This window comes from Oryzias latipes, chromosome 13 (assembly GCF_002234675.1).
Source record: "Oryzias latipes chromosome 13, ASM223467v1".
In the NCBI taxonomy this organism is placed as follows: domain Eukaryota; kingdom Metazoa; phylum Chordata; class Actinopteri; order Beloniformes; family Adrianichthyidae; genus Oryzias; species Oryzias latipes.
The window spans coordinates 9,709,409-9,730,633 of NC_019871.2; the positions used below are offsets into that span (position 1 = coordinate 9,709,409).

At 39.7% G+C, this 21,225-nt stretch overlaps 1 protein-coding gene across 2 annotated transcripts; it reads right to left on the reverse strand.

Annotated features, from left to right (window-relative positions):
* Window positions 1-8,617: 8,617 nt before the first annotated feature.
* apbb1 (amyloid beta precursor protein binding family B member 1) lies at window positions 8,618-20,307 on the reverse strand. 2 transcript variants are annotated; one of them, XM_004075557.4, is made up of 15 exons: window positions 20,147-20,307; window positions 17,147-17,808; window positions 15,410-15,615; window positions 15,268-15,327; window positions 14,853-14,932; window positions 14,701-14,767; window positions 13,805-13,951; window positions 13,489-13,616; window positions 12,936-12,941; window positions 12,658-12,772; window positions 12,486-12,570; window positions 12,309-12,389; window positions 12,115-12,230; window positions 11,782-11,958; window positions 8,618-10,747 (listed from the first exon to the last, which is right to left on the reverse strand). In XM_004075557.4, the coding sequence occupies exons 2-15, from the start codon at window positions 17,784-17,786 to the stop codon at window positions 10,592-10,594; spliced, it is 2,064 nt and encodes a 687-aa protein (XP_004075605.1). In that variant the 5' UTR covers window positions 17,787-17,808; window positions 20,147-20,307; the 3' UTR covers window positions 8,618-10,591. The 2 variants fall into 2 exon arrangements, with proteins under 2 accessions (XP_004075605.1, XP_011480661.1); XM_011482359.3 differs by lacking the exon at window positions 12,936-12,941.
* Between the last annotated feature and the right edge of the window lie 918 nt (window positions 20,308-21,225).

Here is a 21,225-nt window from a genome sequence, read left to right on the forward strand (position 1 = left end):
AAAGACAAGCTAAAGTTTTAACATCAAACCGTTAAGATAAAAGAAAAATGATGGAAAATGATCAGTATAAACTAGTTTTTAAAATAAATCCTCACTTTTTCGGACTTTTAAGCAACAGATTTGTAAGAAATTTGAATTATTTAGAAATATTCCTGAAGAATATCTGATTGGTCAGAACAGTATTTGTTTTCTGTCTGGAGGGGGATGTAACGAATGCTCATTTTTTTTTCTACAAAAGACCTTCACAGTTCTACCTTCTCACTGTAAGAGCTCCATTCTTTTCAATGTATGGAACATTTTGCATCAGCAGGTAATGTCTGCATGTTAGATTTAGTTTGCCGGATCTTGTTTATTGTGAAAAATTGTGTACAGTGATGATTATTTGCATTAATAATAGAAAATACCACAAGATGGTGCACCAGAGATCTCAAGCTTTCCCTGAATTTTGGATTTATAAAGTTTATCTGCATAAATAATCAATTAAAAACTGATATATTGTATCAGGAGTCAATTTTTTTGGTCTGTAAAACTATTTGTAATTAATTTTTGATTTTAATTTAATTTTATGGTTTTAGTTCAGTTCAAATTCAACTTTATTTATAGAGCACTTTTCCTGCTGCAGAAGACCTGAAAGTGCTTTAAAGTTACACTTTTCTTTAAATCCACAAACATTTTGTAAATTGATAATTTGGTTTGATCTGATAATACAAGTGATTTAACTTTTACTTACTAAGTTTTAACCTTGCAGGGGTTTTTTAATTTTTTTTGAAAGAAAATGTGACGCTCGGCTCTGTGGATTAACTGTTAAAGATCAAGTTTGGTCCGAGTTAAGTAATCCTCGGCACTTGAAGCAGCTGATGAATGTCCGCATTGTCTCGCATTTCTTGGCCTTTTTTCGTGGCGAGCCTGGCTGTGGAAGCTCTTAGCTGATTGCATCCTATTAAATTCTGACTCGTCACCTTCCTCTCCATTCTTTTTCTTGATTTATTCAGGAAATGTTAAGGGCAGCCCTTGACACCAACGCAAAAAAAAGGGAAAAAAAACTGAGTTGGAGGGAAAAATGAAGGCTGAACAGTCACTCAGAAGTATAAATGTTTCACCTTGTGACACCTCCACCTCTTATGTAAATGTGCAGTGAGAGGCGGAAAGGAAGAAAAGTGTTTTCAAATTCAAAGGCATCAATGGGACTTGTTTGATGCGAGTTGATTTTTCGACCTGATTTATTGATTCCACCAACAAATGTGTCATTTTGAGGTCCTAAATAAAAGCAGTGAATAAAAACCTCCGAGTTGGCTCTATAAATCCTTTTGAAGTCTGAGAAGGACTCAAACCACCAGCAAAGAGCCTAAGAAGACAGAGTGCTTCTTTACTGTTCAGGTGATAAAAAACAGGAGACAGGCTCCACACAAATGAATGCACACTTGTCCACCTCCACGTGGCTCCCTTTTAAAGCACCAGGGAGGACCAGCAAAGTGTTGTGAGCAACTTGGGTCTCCGGCACGACCTGTAAACAGGTTTCCAGCAGTGTCGCCCGTCTGCGGCAGAGCGGAGCCAAGCGTGTCACGCTCCGATAGCTCAATTTAAATGGAAATTGGATGAACTGCATGGAAGTGATCCAGCCATCCACAACAATTAACCTATATTACTGGCAGGCCTCGAAAGAGTAATTTGACTTTGAATGAGAATGGGGAGGACAGATTGTGTGTTTTTTTAATACTTTTGGAAACAAAATAGCCAACAGAGAAGATTGTGTTTGTTGTTGTTTTTTTGATACCGAATGCAGAATCAGTGCACGCACTCAGCCTGCATCCACAGTTTTCACACTGAAATGCAGTTATGTTGATCATTTTTCAATGTTTTATCTTTCACCGCCAGTCACTCAACTCCAAACACGGTTATTCTTTGGTTTCACAGCTAAATATAAATGAGAATATATTCAACAGACAGAGTCAATGGAAAATATATATGTAGTAACAGGATTATGGGCCCAGTTTCACGGAGACTTCTCATCTGTGGATGAACACTCAAAAATAAATCTGACCTAAGTTTAATCCGCTTTACCAGGCAATACAGGCAACGATGCTTATCAGATTATTGTTGCTCTAGAATGCACAGCAGCAACATGCTGGGATCAATAAACACAATTACAAGTAGAAAAGTGAAGAAGTAGTTTACAGATCAGCAGAGGTTAAGTGAAAAGATTAATGCATAGAGGCCAGAACTTAGTTCATCCTCATCTTAACCACGAAGGTGAGATGTTTGAGGAATTTACAGCAGATTTCCTATGCAGGTAGCAGATGAAGAGGTGAAAAATAAAAAATATATAACTTACCTTGACGCCTATTGATGCAAATATGCCCTTCAAACCATTTCAGCTCCAAATTTACTTTAATTTTGCATCCGTTTGAAAAAACACAAGTGATTTTTTTTGTTCTTAGCTGGAATTGAACATGGGTTAAACTGAGACAAACATTAAATAAAAGGTGAACTCAAGAAAAACTTCCATCTTGGATATCTGTACTTCAGCATGATTTCAAGAATGTGTCAGCTGGTTCCTCAAATGAGAACAAGATGAATAACAAAAACACAAAGTATTAAACTGAATAAAAACCTGCGAGGATTTTTTTTATTTTATTTCAAGTTTTACAAAAACAGAAGGATGTCATTCTGAAATTGGTAATTGTGAACTAAATCTAAATCCATTTCAGGTCAAGAAAGGAGCAGAAACGAGGCAAGGATGCCCAGACTTCCCTATCCTTTATTTTGTGGGACAAAATCTAACAGACATAATCTGTCTAGTGTGTCCTGGGTCTGCCTGTGGGCCACTTTTTACCCTGAACACGTCACCTTACAGACATTCAGGTGGCGTTTTAGCTTATGTCCAAACCAGCTGAACTCCTATATTCAAAGTCCAGAGCGCTACTCTGAACACTGTGGTGAAGAGGTAGAGTGGTTGACCTCTGATCAAAAGGTTGTAGGGTTGGTTCCCGCCTCGGCTCTCTAAGGTGCTCCTGGTGGTTATAGGTTGCCACCAGCGATGGGCAGTGGAGCTGAATGTAAAGCACTTTGGGCCTTCAAGGATATAAAAGTACACACCATTTACCATTTCTTCAGAAACTCCACCTCTGCTGCTTGGATCCATAATTGAATCGTCTCATTCGCCACTCTGTGGCTATTTATGAGATGAATAGGTTTACTACTACTCTAACTCAGGCTCCATCCTTTGTTTTGTGACTGAGGACTAAAATATCAGGCCCTCTGGTTAAAACTATCATCTGATCCAAACCAAAGCTGAACCCTACAGTCATGGAGGTCAGCCAGCAGGAGAGGTGGACATGGACACATGTGGCGAGTTTGGTCTAAACCTGATCAAACCCAACGAACGAAAGACTTCATGAGGTTCTTGTGAATCGACTGGCCCGTTGTTAATGTCCAATTTGCTTTGGGAACCCTAAAGGTCCTGCCTCCCAGGATTGTTCATGCACAGAAAGCTTTCCAACTCAACAAGGTGAGGATGTAAAAATAGCAAAACAAAGAATTTCAAAATAAAAGATGACATTTGAGAAAACAGCAAAAGAAAAACATGCAAATTTAACATGTTTTCTCTGTTGGTTGATTCAAGTTTGCATAGAAAAGACAGTTTGTCTCTTTTATGTAATTTTGATTGTGTGACTTATTGAAAGCAACCGATGAGAAGAATTTAGCTTTGATATTCTGTGGACTCTTTGAAAGACAGGACATGGCAAAGATGCAAGTATCTTTTTCTCACTTGATGCATCACTCCTTCCAAAAAAAATAAGTATTCAGGGTTTCCCCTCCTGCAGTGCTGAGCAGAGTGAGAGGAGAAGGTGAGGCATCTGAAAAAGGGCAGCTGAAATGATGGTAGTCTGTATGCAGGCGACTGAAGCGTACCGGACTTTTGTCGGGTAATGGGTGAAATTGTGTCTGCTGCGCAGCTTATAAATCGCACTGGTGGCAGTATTTATCTGTGTCTCAGACAATCCTGCTGGGAGATGGGGGCCCCTGAAATGAGAATCAACAGCCTGCGTCTCCTCCCCTCGGCCCCCGTCAGGTCATTTCACCCCGTATACCCTCCCCTCGAATGCGGCGTCTGACGAGAGACTGATAAAAAAGCAAGTCCAGAGCCGCCTGCCTCTGCCCTTTGCGCTCACAATTCCTGCCGTCCTTTTAATATATTTTGTCCGATCGTGAGGAGCAGACAGAAATCCTTCACAAAGAAATGCTACTTCCTGCAACCGCTGTCACATAACAAAACCAGCAGCTCCAATCCTCCATGCATTTCAACATACACTTACTTTGCATATTTCATCTCCCAAATCAGAGAATTTTACACTCGAGTGACGGCAGGTCTGGCCCCTAATGAAAGATGGGACATGAGCTATTTCTCGTCTCCCATCCAAGACAATTGCTCTTTTGGCTTTGTCTTCAACAGTCACACCTTGTTACCACATCTGCGAAGGATAGAATAGAGAGGACAGATGTGGAGAAAAGGGGGACAGGAACACAGAGAGCTAACAATAACACACAATTTCAGGCTTCATTGTAATTCCTCTCTCATCTCGGTCCCTGGTGACAGCCAGCGAGCAGGCCTGGGTTTCTAATCATTCCTGTTGTCAGACTGGTACCTCAAGTGAGATGGAGTTGATTGGTTGAACAAATTTGCAAAGTAACAATGCAATTTGCTGCAGTGGCCTTGGGAGGGCTTCACACGTCAGATAGGCTGAAAGTCACAGGAGAATGGACTGGAAAGACGCCGCTGGCTCCTGCCGTAGATTTGTTTGCGGGTAAATTAATCTCACTGTTCATCATTAAACATGCACCACAGTCAGCTCAGCCATATTAGTGTGGAGACCTTCAGAAAGAGCTCTCATTTCTTTGTCTGTTTATTTGTAAAATTGTGATATTCATCGCATTCAATTTGCATAGCGACTTTTGAAAGTCTGAGTTGTTTTTGACTCTTTTTCCAAATGTGGAGTACTTCTGTTTTCTGGAAGTGAGACTGGAGTAACTTAAATTACACACAAAAAGAATTAACAAGTCAAATCAGACTGGTGGATTACCAATTTTCTCTGTACCCTGTGAATAGTTAAACACAAGTTGAGTTGCGTTTATCCCAACTCCGACGTTAAAAAGGTACTCACTTTGCTGGGTTATTTTGGTTAAATTGGGTTAAAATGAAATCACCAAAACTCAAAGAAATTGTTGTTACTCCAAAAATATATCCCGACATGAATAACCAAAGAATTGGGTTGAAAAAATAACACGTGTTGAAGAATTTTGACTTTATGTAATTTGTTGCCTTAAAGTTGTAATTGAAAAATATATATGTAAAACTGTTCCAGGGATTCCTGTTGGCCTAATATGTTTTATTTTAAGTCAACAAGGCCTTTTTCAAACATAACCAAATTAGTTTCTTGTCATTTGTGTCTGAGGAGCAGATGAACCAGGGAAATGCAGTAAAAGAGCATCACGGCTGTGTTGATGTTGACTACAGCAGCTCTGATTTCTTTTAGTAAAACATTATGTCTCTTGTTTTAATAAGCTGCATAAAGCTATTTAGAAGCTTTATTTTCCCTTAAATACTCATGTTGCTCATTTTAAAAACTTTGTTTTTACTTTACTTTGTCAGGATTAACTAAAGTTCTGTAAAGATACCGAAAGGTTTCTACAGAAATGTTCTTTCTCCCTTCTATTCGTTTCTAGTCACAGTATTTTATTTTGACTTTGCTTTGTTTAGGAATGAAGCCTGAGCGTCTTGACAGAAGCCATTCTACATTCAGAATGAACGCTGACACTTTCTAATGGAACAGAAGGATTGTGTGTGGAGTCCCACAGACGTGATTCAGTCACAAAGGAAAAGTGAGCCATGGTGAGTCATTTTAGGGATGGATATGGTTTTATAGCCAGGTTTTAGTGTGCAGTTCACTGTAGGTGCCTTACTTAGGTTTTTTTATGTTTAAAAAAGAAAAAAAATATCCTTCCTAATGTTTATGAGTGCTTTTTTACTGTTCAGATTTTTGCAATTAAAGATGTGCAAATCTTCTATTCTACTCTATTATTTCATGTAAATATTAAATCGACTAAATCATATAACAGGTTAGAACATTAATTTTTAAAGTGTTTAACTATAACTTGTATTGTGATTTTTCTCCTTTTGCCAGCTTTGATCAAATTTGAAAGGATGTTTTGGATCCAACCGATTTGTCTGGGGTTTTCATGCATCACAGGCTGCTAGCTGCAGTGCAGCAGAGCCAGTAAAGGCTGCGCTTCCTGTTAGATTTGTGTTTACTGAAGTGTTACCGAGCCACTGCTGAGCTGCTGGAACCGCTGAAGGACCGCTGGAGAAGCGATTATCCAGACATCAGCAGGCTGCTGGCTTCCCTGCAGGAGAAGCAATCAAGATTTTTTTGTTTGTTTGTTGTTGTTTTTATTAGAAAAAATTACTGGACGTATTAAAATTCAACTGTTTTATTCCCTAATGAAGCTTTCAGAGTTACAAGGGATAATCATCATGCACCTGTCTCCTCTGTATTTGTGGGGGGATTAAGTTTCCCTGCAAAGATAGAAGGACCATCATCTGGTATGCTCTCCTTTGTAGTTGATACAGCTCTCCGCTTCCATGCATCTCCTGTGGTCCTGCTTTTGATTTTCTGTGGCCTTGACCAAAGCCTGGCCCTCATCAGTGTCATCTCTGAATATCAAGAGGTACGGACCTCTGCAGAGCCCCGGAGTGGGCAGACAAGGGATTGCAATCACAGCAGGTAAGCTCTGCTAGAAAAGAGGAAAAAAAAAGAAAGAGGGGGGCTGCATAGATTTGAGAGTCCTGATACAAAGAGGTGCATTCTAGCACTGGGAATCTGTTGGAAAGGCTGCGGGGATTTCCATCAACTCTCTCAGACCTTGATACCGGTTTTAAGAGGAGGCTCGCAGCAGCTCCTTTTATCTCGTCTCTGATTGGTGATTAGATTGGAGAGCGCAGCAGAGGAGGCACAACTCCTCTTTCGCCACGCCAAGAAGCAAAAGCAATGTTCCACAAGACTACACATTCATTACTCAAAATAAATCTCCATTAAACAAATGCCATATGCATAATTAGGCCATAAGAATCAGTATAATTGTGATGGGTTCCTCCAAGGGCAGACTTATGGAAATTGTGATTGACACCGAGCAAATTCGGGGCTGCATAAATCCTTCAGATATGAGAACACGCATGACAGAACAGGAGCGTGCAGGAACATACAGAGGAGCAGGGAGAATTTAGGGGTTGCATGTTCTTAACTTGTGTTTTACAGGAAAACAAGACAAGCTAACGCGTTTGCTAAATAAAATGAACACAACACTTGTTTGACTCCCCGTAGTAAAAAAAAAAAAAAAAAAATGAGAATTCTGAGATTGAGGTCAGAATACCCCATTGTATTATTTTTGTTTCTTTGTGGCCTTAATCCCCTTCCATTCCTTCTTTGTGTGTGCAAAGTAATACATGCAAATACCTTCTTATGGAGCACACATGAACTTCTATAGGAAACCTTTGGGTAATATTTGTTTACATAATAGAAATAAATTATTGAAACTGAAAAATGTCAAACCAGGATAAACTAAAGGGATGTTTGACTCAAATGTTCTCCAAATGAAGTTCATGCGAAATATTAAGTCATCAAATAAGACTTGGTTGCAGCACGACACTTCATTAAAAAGGGAACTGTACCCAGTTGTGAATACCAGGACACAGATTTAATCTATGTTAAGATCAATTAAAGTGGTAAAAATTGCATCTTCAGGGATAAATGTAGGGTGTTTTTTTTTTTAAATGAAATTTTAAAAAATGAGTTTATTTAGTAGAAGGTCGCCTGCATTTGTTTCTGCTTTGGATCTGAAAACTGTCAGCTGAGTTAAAAACAAACCTATAATCCATCCAAAGTGGAAATGCTTTATGTTTGCTGAACCCCTGAAGTCTTAGCAAGTAATCTGAGAACTATTTCCTATGTTTTCTTTTTTTTTTAACTCTCTAGGATTCACATATGTGGTGTCTGCAGACTTTGATCCTTTAACTCTGTACAAACAGGACTCAATCAGTCCCCCGTCACCAGGATCCCAGTCTTCCCTTTCAGAACAGAAGCGATTGCCTCCACACCTTGATCTGTCTGACTGTGACGGTGTCCCACTGTCAGTGGCGAGCAGACACCATTTGAAAGTGGCAGAGCCCATTATTAGTCGTTTGCTTGGCCCAACAACTGATGTGCATCTTTCATTTCTTAAGGAGACAAAAAAAAAAAAAAAAAAAAACGGACCCACCCTTCCTTTGAACTTGCAGCATAGAGGCAGTGGTGATGACGATGAAGGTGGATCCAGGAAGACTTTTATTTCCTTTTTCTATACATTAACAATAGCAGAATTATAAGAAGTTTAAATTCCTGTTTTAAAACGTTATATAAAATCAAAAATCTTTTAACTCCAGCTAAAATAAAATAAAAACATTAATAATCCAGCTCTTCCTGAACCAGAGAGGAAGGTGTTTTCAGGCTGCAAGGTCCCGACCTGACCTTTAAAAAGCAGCTCCCCCTCAATAATAAGTAATATCAAAAGACCACAAGGTAAACAGTGATGATATGTTCACATTTATTGTGCAATGATTTGTTTCATATATATACACATTTTTTACACCCAATTTACATAAAAGAAATAATTTAATCGTTTTTTTTTCCCCTCAAGTTGACGAGGCGTCAGTCAGCGGTGCCACTGAGCAGACACAGAAGCACAATAACTCTGGGTGAAAAGGCAGTCACATGATCAGATAACTCATCTTTTGGAGTTTTACTGTTGCATTTTAAATACAAAGGACCAGCTGGTTGGAGTTTTTGGTGGACCAAATTAAATTTACCACATTGTAAAATGTGAAATGAATATTTGACTTTTTTTCCTCATTTAAAATAAAAATTTGGCACTTTTTTTATATAAATGGGTAAAAATGAAGTCTTATTTTTTATTAAAAGGAATGTTGAGTCACCTGGACTGGGTTTGTTAGGGTGTATGGACAGTTATGTGCTAAAGTGTTAAACAGCTTCCTTTCACAGCCGCTGACTACTTAGTAAAAGCTCAGCTGCTGTGATAAATGACCTGCAAGGATCAAAAACACCAAAACAGCTTACAAACCGCATTAATAATATTTAAGAGGACCATCGCTATTGTGCTACATACTGAATTGATCGCTCACAACAGACATGATGATAAAGTACAACTTGACTATTAGTTTGTTTGTTTTTTAATAAAAACTACATCTAAATAGCTAAAGTGAAATTTGTCTTAGTTGTATACATTGTAGTGTTGAAATAATAATAAAAAAAACACAACAAAAAGTGGAGAGGCCAGCACATTTCAACATGTGGACGAGGAAAGAAATGAAACGTAAACACTCATTCAAACTGTGATTACGGACACCGACTCACCCGTAGACACTTTCACTTTCTACTGCTAGCTTGTGATAAAAACACCAACTAGAGTGGCATGCCTGCACAACACAAAACGTCACGTCAATCAGCTCCAGCCAAATCTTTCCATCCAGAAACACAAAGAATTTACAGGATATATCGTAATGGCTCTCGAGCACTACACTGCTGCAGGCTAGGCGGTCCAAACATGCAGCTCGTGGTGAGTTTCTACAGTACTATGCAGGAGTTGTTGGTAAACAACTGCAAGAAAACCCAGAGTTTGTTCTTTTTTCTTTTTTATTGATGACCATTACTTCTGTTATAAGACAATGATTTCAAACATGGCTCTGTTGTTCCTTTAGCCTCACACTTGATCTAGTCAGACTAAAAGTGATCATAGAATTGCTGGCAGCCGCCTCTTCGCCTCTACATACTACAAAAATTGGATTATTGCACATTAGCACTGAACTTGCAAATGTTCATGCAGAATGGATGAGAACAGACTACGGTTGCTCGCTTACTACGGGACAGATGATGGTACAATTCTTTGGAAGACTAAATTACATTAGAAGGGAGAGAATTACATTGCACACGACTGTGATGCCTCCAGCGCATGTATTACAATCTAAAGTAGTCAAAAGAGGTGTGGTGACGTTTTACGAAAATCGACGCAGGGGTCCTCGACGCCGTCTGACAACTGCGTTACAGTACGTTCTTCAGCGATGATGGTGAGGAGTGTTAGGGGGATAATTGCACTGAGATGGACGAGCTGATGAGGAATATATCATTCTCTTGTTCAAGCTAACTTTAGTGTCAAAAATATTACATCGAATACCAACATTCATTGAGTTGTCTCTGTTAAAAACACAAAAATAGAACAGACACACCAACCAGTGACAAAAACCATCTGTTGTCATGGTTACTAATGTTTAAAGAAGCGTTTTACAACTGTCGTATAAAGTAAAAGCCGTAAAAAAAAAGGGAGTCGCACGTTTCCCTACAAACTACTCCACATAGCAGACTAGAGACCAGACGTGAGAAACAGTTGTAAGGCGAAACTGTGGCAGGATGTGTGTAGTTGTGAGGGTGTGTGTGGGGGTGGGAGCTCCATGACAGAAGAAGGTCGTCCGCTTTTCGACTTCCACTTAGGGAGACTGAGAACCAGACCTGTAGCTCTTGAAGCTGCCCAGCAGGCTCTGCACCCCCTTCTTCACCCGCCGGGCAACAGAGTCAGCAGGAGGAGTGGGCAGACAGGAGGCCAGACCGGGAGGCCGAGCGTCCAAACATTTCTGGTAACGAAGCTGACAAAAGCACACAAACACAAATGGTTACAAAAATTGTGCTTTACTGTAAACTACACTGAGAGCTAAAACACACCCTGGTCACTTTCTTAAGGCAGACACCCACAACCGGACACAAAAGGCAAAGCTAATGTTTGGATGCATCAGGAACAATACTGACTGAAATGCCAGATTCCCAAAAACCATTCACTGTATGTGAGAACTGGACTGAGTGACCCCTCCCCCCATGCGTTCCAAACAGGAAGTACCCAAAATGCAAACCCCAGTCGGGACTTGAACCAGGGGCCTTCTTGCTGTGAGGCAAGAGCGCTAACCACTGCGCCACAGTGCAACTAAACAGCCATTACCCTGTCATATTTATCAGAATAACAGTTCTTGCTCGGATTCCTTTTTTAACATGTTCTTGCTAATCCTCTTTTTTTTTTTCATGACCGAGCGCGACTTATTCAAATTATAAAATGGCAAATCAGACGCCTCAATAAAAGCCTGCTGGTCCCCACATTCCACGTTCAAAACGCTTGACAAATGTTCAAATCCCACTTTCAAGTGGTAATGGGGGTGGCGTTCCACTCCTGATTGGCGAGAGTGGTTACCACAGAAATAGTGACTTAGACTGACTCAGACCAATCACTGCTTTCTGACAATTTCTGGTTCCAAGAGGTTGACATCAGAGCCACAAAAAAATGGTGACTGAAATGACTTCATTTTGTTGGAGCCAAAAGCATGTCATTTTCTACGGCTGACATCACACTCACTCGCTCCAATATACTTTCATTGTTGAGAATGGACCATCAAGCTCCTTTGGGAGACCTCCTGATGTTTGTTTTGTTGCCGTTATGTGCAAACACAGCTGCCATCATCTGCCTCAAAGTGGTCACAGCATCTAAATGCATGTTAGCATCTAAATATCTTGGAGCTGTCAACAGAATACACCAGCCCAAATGCTTCTGCAACATTTTCTTGTTGTTTGGAACCTGTATGGTATGACTGTAATGAGCAGGACCTAAATGCACTAACACAATAACAGCACTCACCATGCAGGCAGCCTGCACAGCCTCACTCAGGCTGGCAGCATTGGGTTCACACCAGAACATGTGACAGGTGAACTCGCGAGGACCCTCCGCCATGATGAAAGCGAACGTGTGGACATCCTTTCCCACGCCCATGAATGACAGGAAACGCACTCTACACTCTGACAGCACCTCTTCATCCTGCAGGTGCAGAGATCAAACATTGAAAAACTAAATACAAACAAAATAAGGGCAATAAACTAAACTAACAATGACAGATACTGACACATTAGCACTCTTCAACATTAAGTCCCAACAGTTAAAAGAAACACATCCTCATGTTGTTTTCCTTCTAACCTGCTTTGAAAGCACCGTGAGAGTGGCTGGTGCTACATTCACAAACACAGGAGGCCAGTCGTTTTTGTCTTTGCCCAGCATTGCTGCCTCTAGTGCGTCGTTGATAATTTCCATTCCTGTTAAGCACACACAACCGCTAGATTATTAACTATGTTTTCCCCATAAGCTATAATCACTATAATTAGTTTTCTTACCAACTGGACGAGCCACAGCCACACATCCCAGGTAGTAGACATGGAAGCACTGGAACAGTTCATTTTTGGGGACAGGAAACTCTGTTAAGAAAAAAAAAAGTTGTAGTCACTAAATGGACTGCTTCTACAATATTAGAGTTGAGAATCGTCAAAGTGGCTTAAATCATGCTAGCTTACCTTCAACAGGGATGGCCAATGGTTTACCTGAGTCAGAGCAAAGTCTGCTCACCCCTGGCTTCATTGCCTTTCTCTCCATCATAATCTAAGCAAGCCAACAAATGGAAACAAGAATGTTACTTTGATAAAAGTGAACTTCTAGGTAAATTTAAAAAACTGAAACAGAACTAACCTTTGAACACATCTCATGTAAGCTGGTGGCAATGTTCTTAGCAGGCGAGTCACAACGGAACACGTGACACTTCAGGACCTGGGTCAGGTTGTCTCGGGCCACATAAGCAAAATCCCTGCAGGAGAAATACAGAGAACATGTTCATGTGCAGGAATTGATACAGCTTTATGTGTGAGCTAATATTAAACAAATATAGCTCTATAGATAAACAAAAAATACAAGTGCACACAAAAGGTGCAAACAACAACCGCACAAATACAGAAGAGAAGAAAGTATACCTTTCCCTGTTAATGATGAAAAGTGCAGCATGAAAAAAAGCAGAGGATCAGTCATTGTTCAAATGTGTCTGTAGTGTTGTCATCTATCCAGCAGGTGGCAGCAACCCACAAAAATCAGTTGAACACATTTTCTAAAAGATTTTGACAGTATTTTATAAACCACTAAATGCAGAATCAAACACAAATTGGAACGCTGTAAAGCAGGTAAGAATATTTATGTCTAATTATAAATCTAAACGAATACTTACACATTCACTCAAGAAAAAAAAAAGCCACAATTTTCACATTTCTATTGCATTTTCAGGGAACATAACTGACAGTTCCGTTAAATCTGAAAGCAAAGTTGAATATATTTGGGTCCAATTAAAATAAACCCAACGGTGAGTGTGACCAAAAATTGAATTGTAAAGTAAAAGTCAAGTTATTATTAATTTCTGGACAGATGTTCAATTTTCGAAAGCACAGACAGCAAAGTGCTGCTAAAATACTTGAAGCTATTCTAAAAGGTAGTAGAAGTTCTGTTGCTTCTGCCTTGTTTGCTGAAGATACTGACCTTCCGTTGTCTCTGCCAACACCCCAAACGCGGATGCTGCCTATTGGCTGAGCATGGAGCAGAGTCTGACCCAGCGGGTCGATCAGGTTCATGGTGTCATTTTCCAGAACCATTAGCATGTCTTTGCCCTGCCACAACAAACACGGAAATAGCAGAAGGAGGACTTTTCAGTGACTCAGAGCTTTCCAAATAAACTTAATAGGAAAAAAAAGTCTAAACATATAGGCAGGTCATGCATAAAACGAAGGCTTCAACTCCAGGGTAGAAAAGAAAAATAAATAAAAGATGGTTGACTTGAGTCAAAGTCACCCCTCACCTCTCCCCAGATCCCAGCCGTGTCATGAAGGTTGTGTTTGTGATAAGAGAGCTGTCGGATGCAGTTGTTGACTGCAACACTGCTCTTCCCAGATGCCAGGTCTTCCTCAGACATCTCCACCCAGCCAAGAGATCGCACTGCAAAACACTGAGAGGAGAAATGTGTCATTTCCTTAGAGAAAACCAAAGATAAACTGATGATCTGTCAAAGTTCCAACATGGATTTAATTCACTTAATATGATAGTAAAACGGCTCAGTAAAGTCTCATTTCAATCATTTTTTGATCTACTGTAAAAGCATTCCCAAAAGTCTTAATTATGCCGTCTTTAGGCAAAAAAAAAAAAAAATACAACTTGTTTTCTAGTAGTTTTTGCAGTAGTCCATCAGAAACCTGCCTCTGAGTTGTGGGCGGGACCGTTGGCGAGGAGTAAGCCAGCGCTCATATCCCATCAACCCTTTGTTTAGGCTCTCTCCCGCTAGCTTACAGCCTTTCCCAACTCCAACCTGACATTAACAGTGCAACAAAAATGGCGAGCAATATCGGAACTATCCAGCAATACAGGTCTGAGCAAAATCCCTGTTCGAATGAGGAAAACAAAGACGTTATTGGGTCTATTTGTCTTGAATGCATCAGAATGGAGCAAAGCAAACTATTCAAACTCCAATCTTATGTCTGCTTCTGATTCATCATGATTTGAACCAAGAAATACTCAGAAATGAAATTTTACGCTGAATTTTCTTTATATATCATGAGAAAAATGCTACAACAACATGTTAAAATACCACTCATTTGAGTAGGTCTTTAATTTACTACCAGATGATTGAAGTGTAAATCAGAAAAAGGGTTATTTTCCATTCCCCTCTCAGACAGCATCCAACATTTACGGATGACTAACCTTAGTTTCTAAATCTGTGCACAGAGGAGCAAGCTTCTCTTCTTCCTCAGACTGGGAGCAATTGTAACTATAAAATAAAAACAGTTTAGAGAAGAACAACAGCCAGAATGCAATGGCATAAACAAAAAGAAGGAAGAAAACAGTTGTCATACTTGAGGTTGATTGATGCATAGCGTAGAGTTGCTCCTTCGAACTCTTTCAGGCTTTGATCGGAAGAAGCCTCTCCCTCCTCCTGCAGATGAAATCAGAATAAAACTGCTTTAGGAGTATTCACATCATTTAAGGGCAAAATCAACTTTTTGAGCTTGTAGGAGTATATGAAAATGAATTGTAATTCCTAAATAATTTGTTCTCATATGTATGGATATAGTTTACTCTGAAAGGCTTAAGAAAAGTGCCGGTGCAAATTGAAGTCCATAACATTTTGGAGCAGTGAGGCATGGAAATGCACCATGGACAGAATTCTGTTTGCTGCAGCTTCTATAGGTCAAGGTAGTTCAGGAGCATCTTCAGGAGGTGTAAAAAAAAACAACTAAACAAGGAGGGTCAAATGTGGTACTGTCTTACCCTCCACATCTCTGCTTCACCCGCACCATCATCTGAACTGCAAAGTTGAGCCCAAGATTCCTGTGCAATTTGACAAAGTATAATTTACCAGAAGTTCTCATTTAAGCATGGCTGCTCAGGCAAAAAGCATAGGAGACCTTACCTCAGGTTCCTCACAGGGTGTAGTCTCCAGAGACATACTGGAGGACATCATGGAGTCACCGACTTTGTCCAGGGGTGAAGGAGGCTCCCACTGGGTGGTGCCTGTTGGGATGTGCCAGTAGTATGTGCCTGATGTATCTCGCACCCTCATCCATCCAGAGGGCAAGTCTGTGTCCGTCTCAAAAGCACTGGAGTCCCAGAAGGACTCTGAACGGCAGAGGGGAAAAGGAAAGGCGGGACAGAGGACTATTATTACTCAAGCAAAAAGCCTTAGTTTGCAAAAATAAAAAGCACAGAAAAATTAGTCTTTAAAACACATGCTTACAGCAACAACAAAAAAAATTTCATGTAGGGTTTTAACCTATAATTCACAAACTTAATTGTGGAAATACTGAGAACTTTACTAACGTGTTTAAAGAGCTCATCATATTTCAACATAAGATAATAACTTACTAAAGGAATGACACATATTTTATATCAAACTTTAAAGGAATCATTTCTGGCAATAAATATTTTGCTGTACTGTGTGATGTTTACAATTATTTTCTGCACTGTGACTAACCTAAATAAAATGTACACCAGTCCAGCAAGCTTATTAGTTGTTTTATATGTACCCTCAAAGGAACATATACTGGGTGGAAAATGCTGTTTCTAAATCATCTAAGGCTACATTCACACTGCAGGGCTTGATTCTCAACTCAGATTTTTTGAAAAAATCTGATTTTTTTGCGAGGCCGTTCACATTTCCAATTAAACCCAAACTTTTGTGATCTCCTGTGTGACTGTGAAATGACCCAGAAGTGACGCGCATGCACAGCAGAGTACTCAACGGTGAACGAATTCACTCGTTGTTTTCGGAAGTAGCTAACGTTAACAATGGATGTCAACAACAGTGTCGTCAACAGCGGAACTCTTTTTGCAATATTAAATTCATTTTCACAAAGGATTTTAAAAAGGCATTTGAGTCGGGATCGTCTGTACCGACTGTGTGTGTAATAAGTGAGAGGAGAGTGTGTGTGTGTGTGTGTGTGTGGGGGGGGGCAACGGAAATGTGTTGGGGGCACGCATTCGTGTTGTGTGTTACGAAGGAAGGAGAACGGTAATAAAAAAGGTTTCCCCCAGAATAAATGCTATTGACTCTTTATTAACCTGCTCTGGAGAATCTGAGGGTCTGAACGGGGAAGTGAACCCCGGAGGAGGATCTGCCTTCGGCCCTGGAGAAGGTCTCCCCCACGCTCCTGACCACGGTCGGAAAAGAAAAAAAGGTATCGCGGGAAAGGTTCAACACCACGCTCGGCCATTTCGCTGGACATTTTTTCAAAAACCGCCCAGTTGCGATAAGAGCCCTTGAGTTTGGCCTGAATAGAGCTGTCACCCCAAATGTGAATCATATCAGTGACCTCACTTCCCTTCCACTGACTGGTCTCAGCAGCATCGTCCGCCATGGTTGATGTTTATGTTTTCGTTTCCGCCTACTTCAACGCAGAATTATGGCGTTTGTAGCGTATCAATGACGTACGGGTCGGATACATGTGGCCTGGACATTCAGACGGGGGTCGTATTTCAAAAGATCGGATACGTATCGAATTCAGGTGCACATACCCAAGTAGCCTGGGTCGCATTTGAAAAGATCGGATCTGTGTTGTTCAGACTGTCATGAAAAGGTCAGATACAAAAATGCGGAATTGGGTCAATTCAGCCTGCAGTGTGAGCGTAGCTTAAGTGTAAATCTGCATACCCCTGTTGCCATTTGGAGAAGTGTCGCCAGCGTTGTCCTGAGACAGTGGAGGCCAGCTGGGCTCTTCATCGCTTGGTGTCCCGTTCATGTTGGAGAAGAGGAGGCAGGTGTTTCTCCCCACAACGCTGCCCTCTCTGTGAGACTCCACACTCCCCTGTCTGGACACTTTTTCTCCTTCTGTAGCATCTGATGACTCCTTATCCACATCCTCTTTGTTTTCCTTTTCCTTGTCATCCTCTTCTCTCTCTTTCTCTTTCTCTGCCGTTGACTCCAAAGTGTCGATGAGCAGCGGCTCATTGAGGATGTTCTTGGAGTCCTCCTGACTAAGACCAGGGGTCATTGCTAGTTTGGGAACCTTGGTCTGCTCTTCGTTTCCCTGCTGTTCTTCCTGAGTGATGTTCTGGTGAGGAAAGTCATCCTCGTTTCCATTCTGACTGATATTACAGTTGTGATCTTGATCCTGATGATTCTCAGCTACTTTCCGGAGCTGGTTCTGGCCTTCTTTGACCCACTTGGCATTGTTGCTTGTAGACTCCTGGTCGCACCAGTGGCTGCCTTCATTCAGCTTGTTTTTCAGCTCTTCCTCTTGCCTTTGTTTATTTACAACATATGTCATATCTTCATCATCATGACCACCCATGGTAACTTTCCATGCGAGATATCTGATGAAGAAAGAAATGTTAGAAACACAGCGTTAGAATTTCAAATAGCATGTACTTTGCAGGCAGTTTAGGACAACAGTTATTTTTTAAACACAGTTTTTATTTCATTTCATGTGGTTTTAAATTATAGCATTTTAAAGTGATCTATACTTGTGCAATCATGTGTAGGCACAGGGCTAAAGAAAGACAGAAATAAACACAGAATGAAAGAAAGACAGACAGAAAGACAGACAGAAAGACAGACAGAAAGACAGACAGAAAGACAGAAAGACAGAAAGACAGAAAGAAAGAAAGAAAGAAAGAAAGAAAGAAAGAAAGAAAGAAAGAAAGAAAGAAAGAAAGAAAGAAAGAAAGAAAGAAAGAAAGAAAGAAAGAAAGAAAGAAAGGTTTTGTTTTATGAAAAAATGCTGAATACATTTTTAACTGTTGGCATATTTCTAAAAAAACACAGGATGAAAACAAGATACAAAATCATTGCAGACAGGCTAAATCAGAAACCTTTTTTGTTATTCACTGCAACCGATTTCTAAAGCAGGATCCTTTTTCAAACGACCCATAATTTCTTTCCAAAAAGCTGAGACACAAACCACAAGCTTACACTCCCAAAATGGCCTGTAAAACCGAAGATTCTTTACAAATCTTAACTAAGACTAACTTAAGCCTGTGATGAAAAGGCTAGTTTTCTTAAAGAATCTGCTAAAAATGTATTGCAGAGTTAGTGACCAATTTCCAACCTTTTTTCTTTATTTCTTAGAAATGCTGTTGCTTTTATAGAACTGAATTTTGATAGCCAAGTCCTCAAACTGATTGTAAGTCAGCAGCTGGAACCAGTGAACACCAAGAAAAAAAAAGTTTGGATGTGGATTAGGCCTGGACAATAAATCGCAAATTTATCGTTATCGCATTATCAAGCTGTGCATTACGCATAACCGCAAAAGTCGGTGAAAATTGCATACCTTAAATGTGCTAAAACAATCTTATGACACCTTGAAGTATTTAATAAATCAAATAAATCCCTTAATGTTATTGCCCAATCAGATGGAGCCCTTTTAATGTTAGATGCTCGCCTCCTATGCAGACGAGGGTCATTTGGAGTAGAATTTAAGTTATGTTGACTTTTATTTAAATCAAACTGTTGCAGTGAAATGGAATTGATGCTTTTGGTAGTTTTGCTATTCGTTCATGCATCGCAAGTTCTATCATCATCGCAATATTGATCACTATTATCGCAAATTGTGAGTTTTCTTTATATCGTGCAACCCTAATGTGGATATCAGTTATATGAGAAATTTTATGTCAAATATTAAGATCATCTGAGCAATATGACAGGTATCCGGTCCTGCATATAACCAAACTCTTGCAAACATACAAAGTAGCTGTTATGCTGTTGGCCTGCAGAAAAGTCAACCAATGATTCTCCTGCACTCTGATTAGAGCTAATGCAGCAGTAAAACTATTTCTGATTTAAAAAACAATAACAGCCACAGCCTTTAGAGAAATAGGGAGCTGCAGCAGTCGCATCAAACCTTGAGAAATGATTTTATTTTAGTTTTAAGACACTGTCTTGGAGGAGGCAAAACCAGAGCAGCACAGTCATTCAGTGGAGGCGTAAAAAGACAGTTTGACAGCTGAGAGTCTTTTTTTTATTTTTTTTTTAACTACTTTGACAATTGCATCCCACTTGATCAGTTGACATAACGCCTACCTGGAAGCTGTGGAAGCTTTATGAGGAACCAGCTGTTTGGTTTTCCTTATTTTATATACTTAAATCAAATAATAATTCATTTAGGAGAGGGGGCATGCAGCAAAGCTTTGAGATAATGTCAAATATCTGATGCTGCAGTTCCTACATATTTCCTATAATTTAATAGCACGTCGTTAGCATCTACAAATATGCTTTTCCAGATTGATTAAAGCAAATCCATATGGGTAGAGTACGTTTAAAAGAAGCAAGTGTGTTATTATTCTTCTCTATGGTCGTCAGGGATTCCATCCGGAAAATTATACTCATCCTTTCCATTTGCTTGCTTGCTAGCACGGCCTTTTTAAGGTTTAAGATAATACGCTCAAGTGGCAGTAAAATGGCTGGCCCTGACAAATATTTTGAATTCAGAAAAGAATGAATACAAAATATAAAAGATAGAAGACAAAATTCAGCGGCGGATGCTATCGCCGCAGCTGGAAATAACGGCCACCATCCGCCGCCATCATCACCTTCTTCTCTGCTCGGCTAAGGGGTTAGCTTCGCCCCGCTAGCCAGCCAAGGCTACCGAAGTGAGGGTTTCAACGGTTGACGTCTCCCAGGATATTATCCAGAGCTGTTCAAAAGATAACTTACCGGTTCCACCAAACCCGCTGTGATCGATAATTGCTCTGGAGGCCGAGTTAACTACATATTTCCACGCATCGTGAGGTTCTGCTCGGTTCTGGGTGTTTTCAGGCAGTGATGGAGGACGGACTGCGTCACGGAATGACGTCACGGCCCGAGCCCACGGAGCAGGAAGGGGGGCTCCACGAAGCAGCCTCACCGTTTTTGGAGAAAAAGATCCATCCAGTGAGGACGTTTTTGACTTCATTACATGCCACATCAAACAATCACATCAAACATGAGAGATAGGTAAATATATACTGTATATGTAGTCTTTAAAGTATTGTACAACCAAAAAAAAAAAAAAAAAAATCAGAGTAACGGAGCAGAAAAAAGGAAAAGGTTACATAACTTTAATTTTATTTCTCTATTATTTCCCAACAAAAACTCAAAACATAAAGCCTACAAAACCTAAATTTAGCGTGGCTTTTTTATACTCTGCTTTCCTTTTCAAAAACCTAATTTCTGACCTGTTTTTGGAACAACAGACAGATAACGGTCAATTTAGATTATTTTATTTTTTATTTTTGCAGCCTTTAAACTTCATTTTATTATTGAGCTTATCAGGTTCAACATAAAATTGGCAAATAAATATTCATTTATTTTTATTTTTATTATGAAAAAAAAAAGTATAAACCGAAAATAAAAGTCAAATACAAGAAAGAAAACATGTTTTTTTTTACAGTTTGTTTCAGTTTTTAAAATAAATTGAAAACATTTCTTGGATCATTTTAATCAACCATTGTGTTAAATCTTTAGAACTCAAATGTTGTTAAATAAGAATTTTAACCTATTGCATCTACACAAAAAAGATATTTCCAGTGCACTAAAAGCTTAAATAACACTTATTAAATGTATTTTAAAATATCTTATTTTTTTAAATAAGAACAAAAACAATTTGGACTATTTGTTAATCTTCTTAATCAATGCTAAAATTCTTCTCCAAGCAAATTATGGATAAGCTAGATCAGGGGTGGGCAAACTTTTCCACTCGTGGGCCACAAAGGGTTCTAAAATTTGATAGAAGGGCCGAACCAGGAGTGTTTTGG

What these genes read in the sequence shown, in the direction of transcription:
- apbb1 (XM_004075557.4), bottom strand. Translation starts at nt 17,786, where the DNA reads ATGGGTGGTCATGATGATGAAGATATGACATATGTTGTAAATAAACAA. An exon ending in TTCTCCAAATGGCAACAGGG is followed by an intron (nt 15,616 to 17,146) that starts GTATGCAGATTT and finishes TCTGCCGTTCAG; the next exon opens with AGTCCTTCTGGGACTCCAGT. An exon ending in GGCTGTGGCTCGTCCAGTTG is followed by an intron (nt 12,231 to 12,308) that starts GTAAGAAAACTA and finishes TGTGCTTAACAG; the next exon opens with GAATGGAAATTATCAACGAC.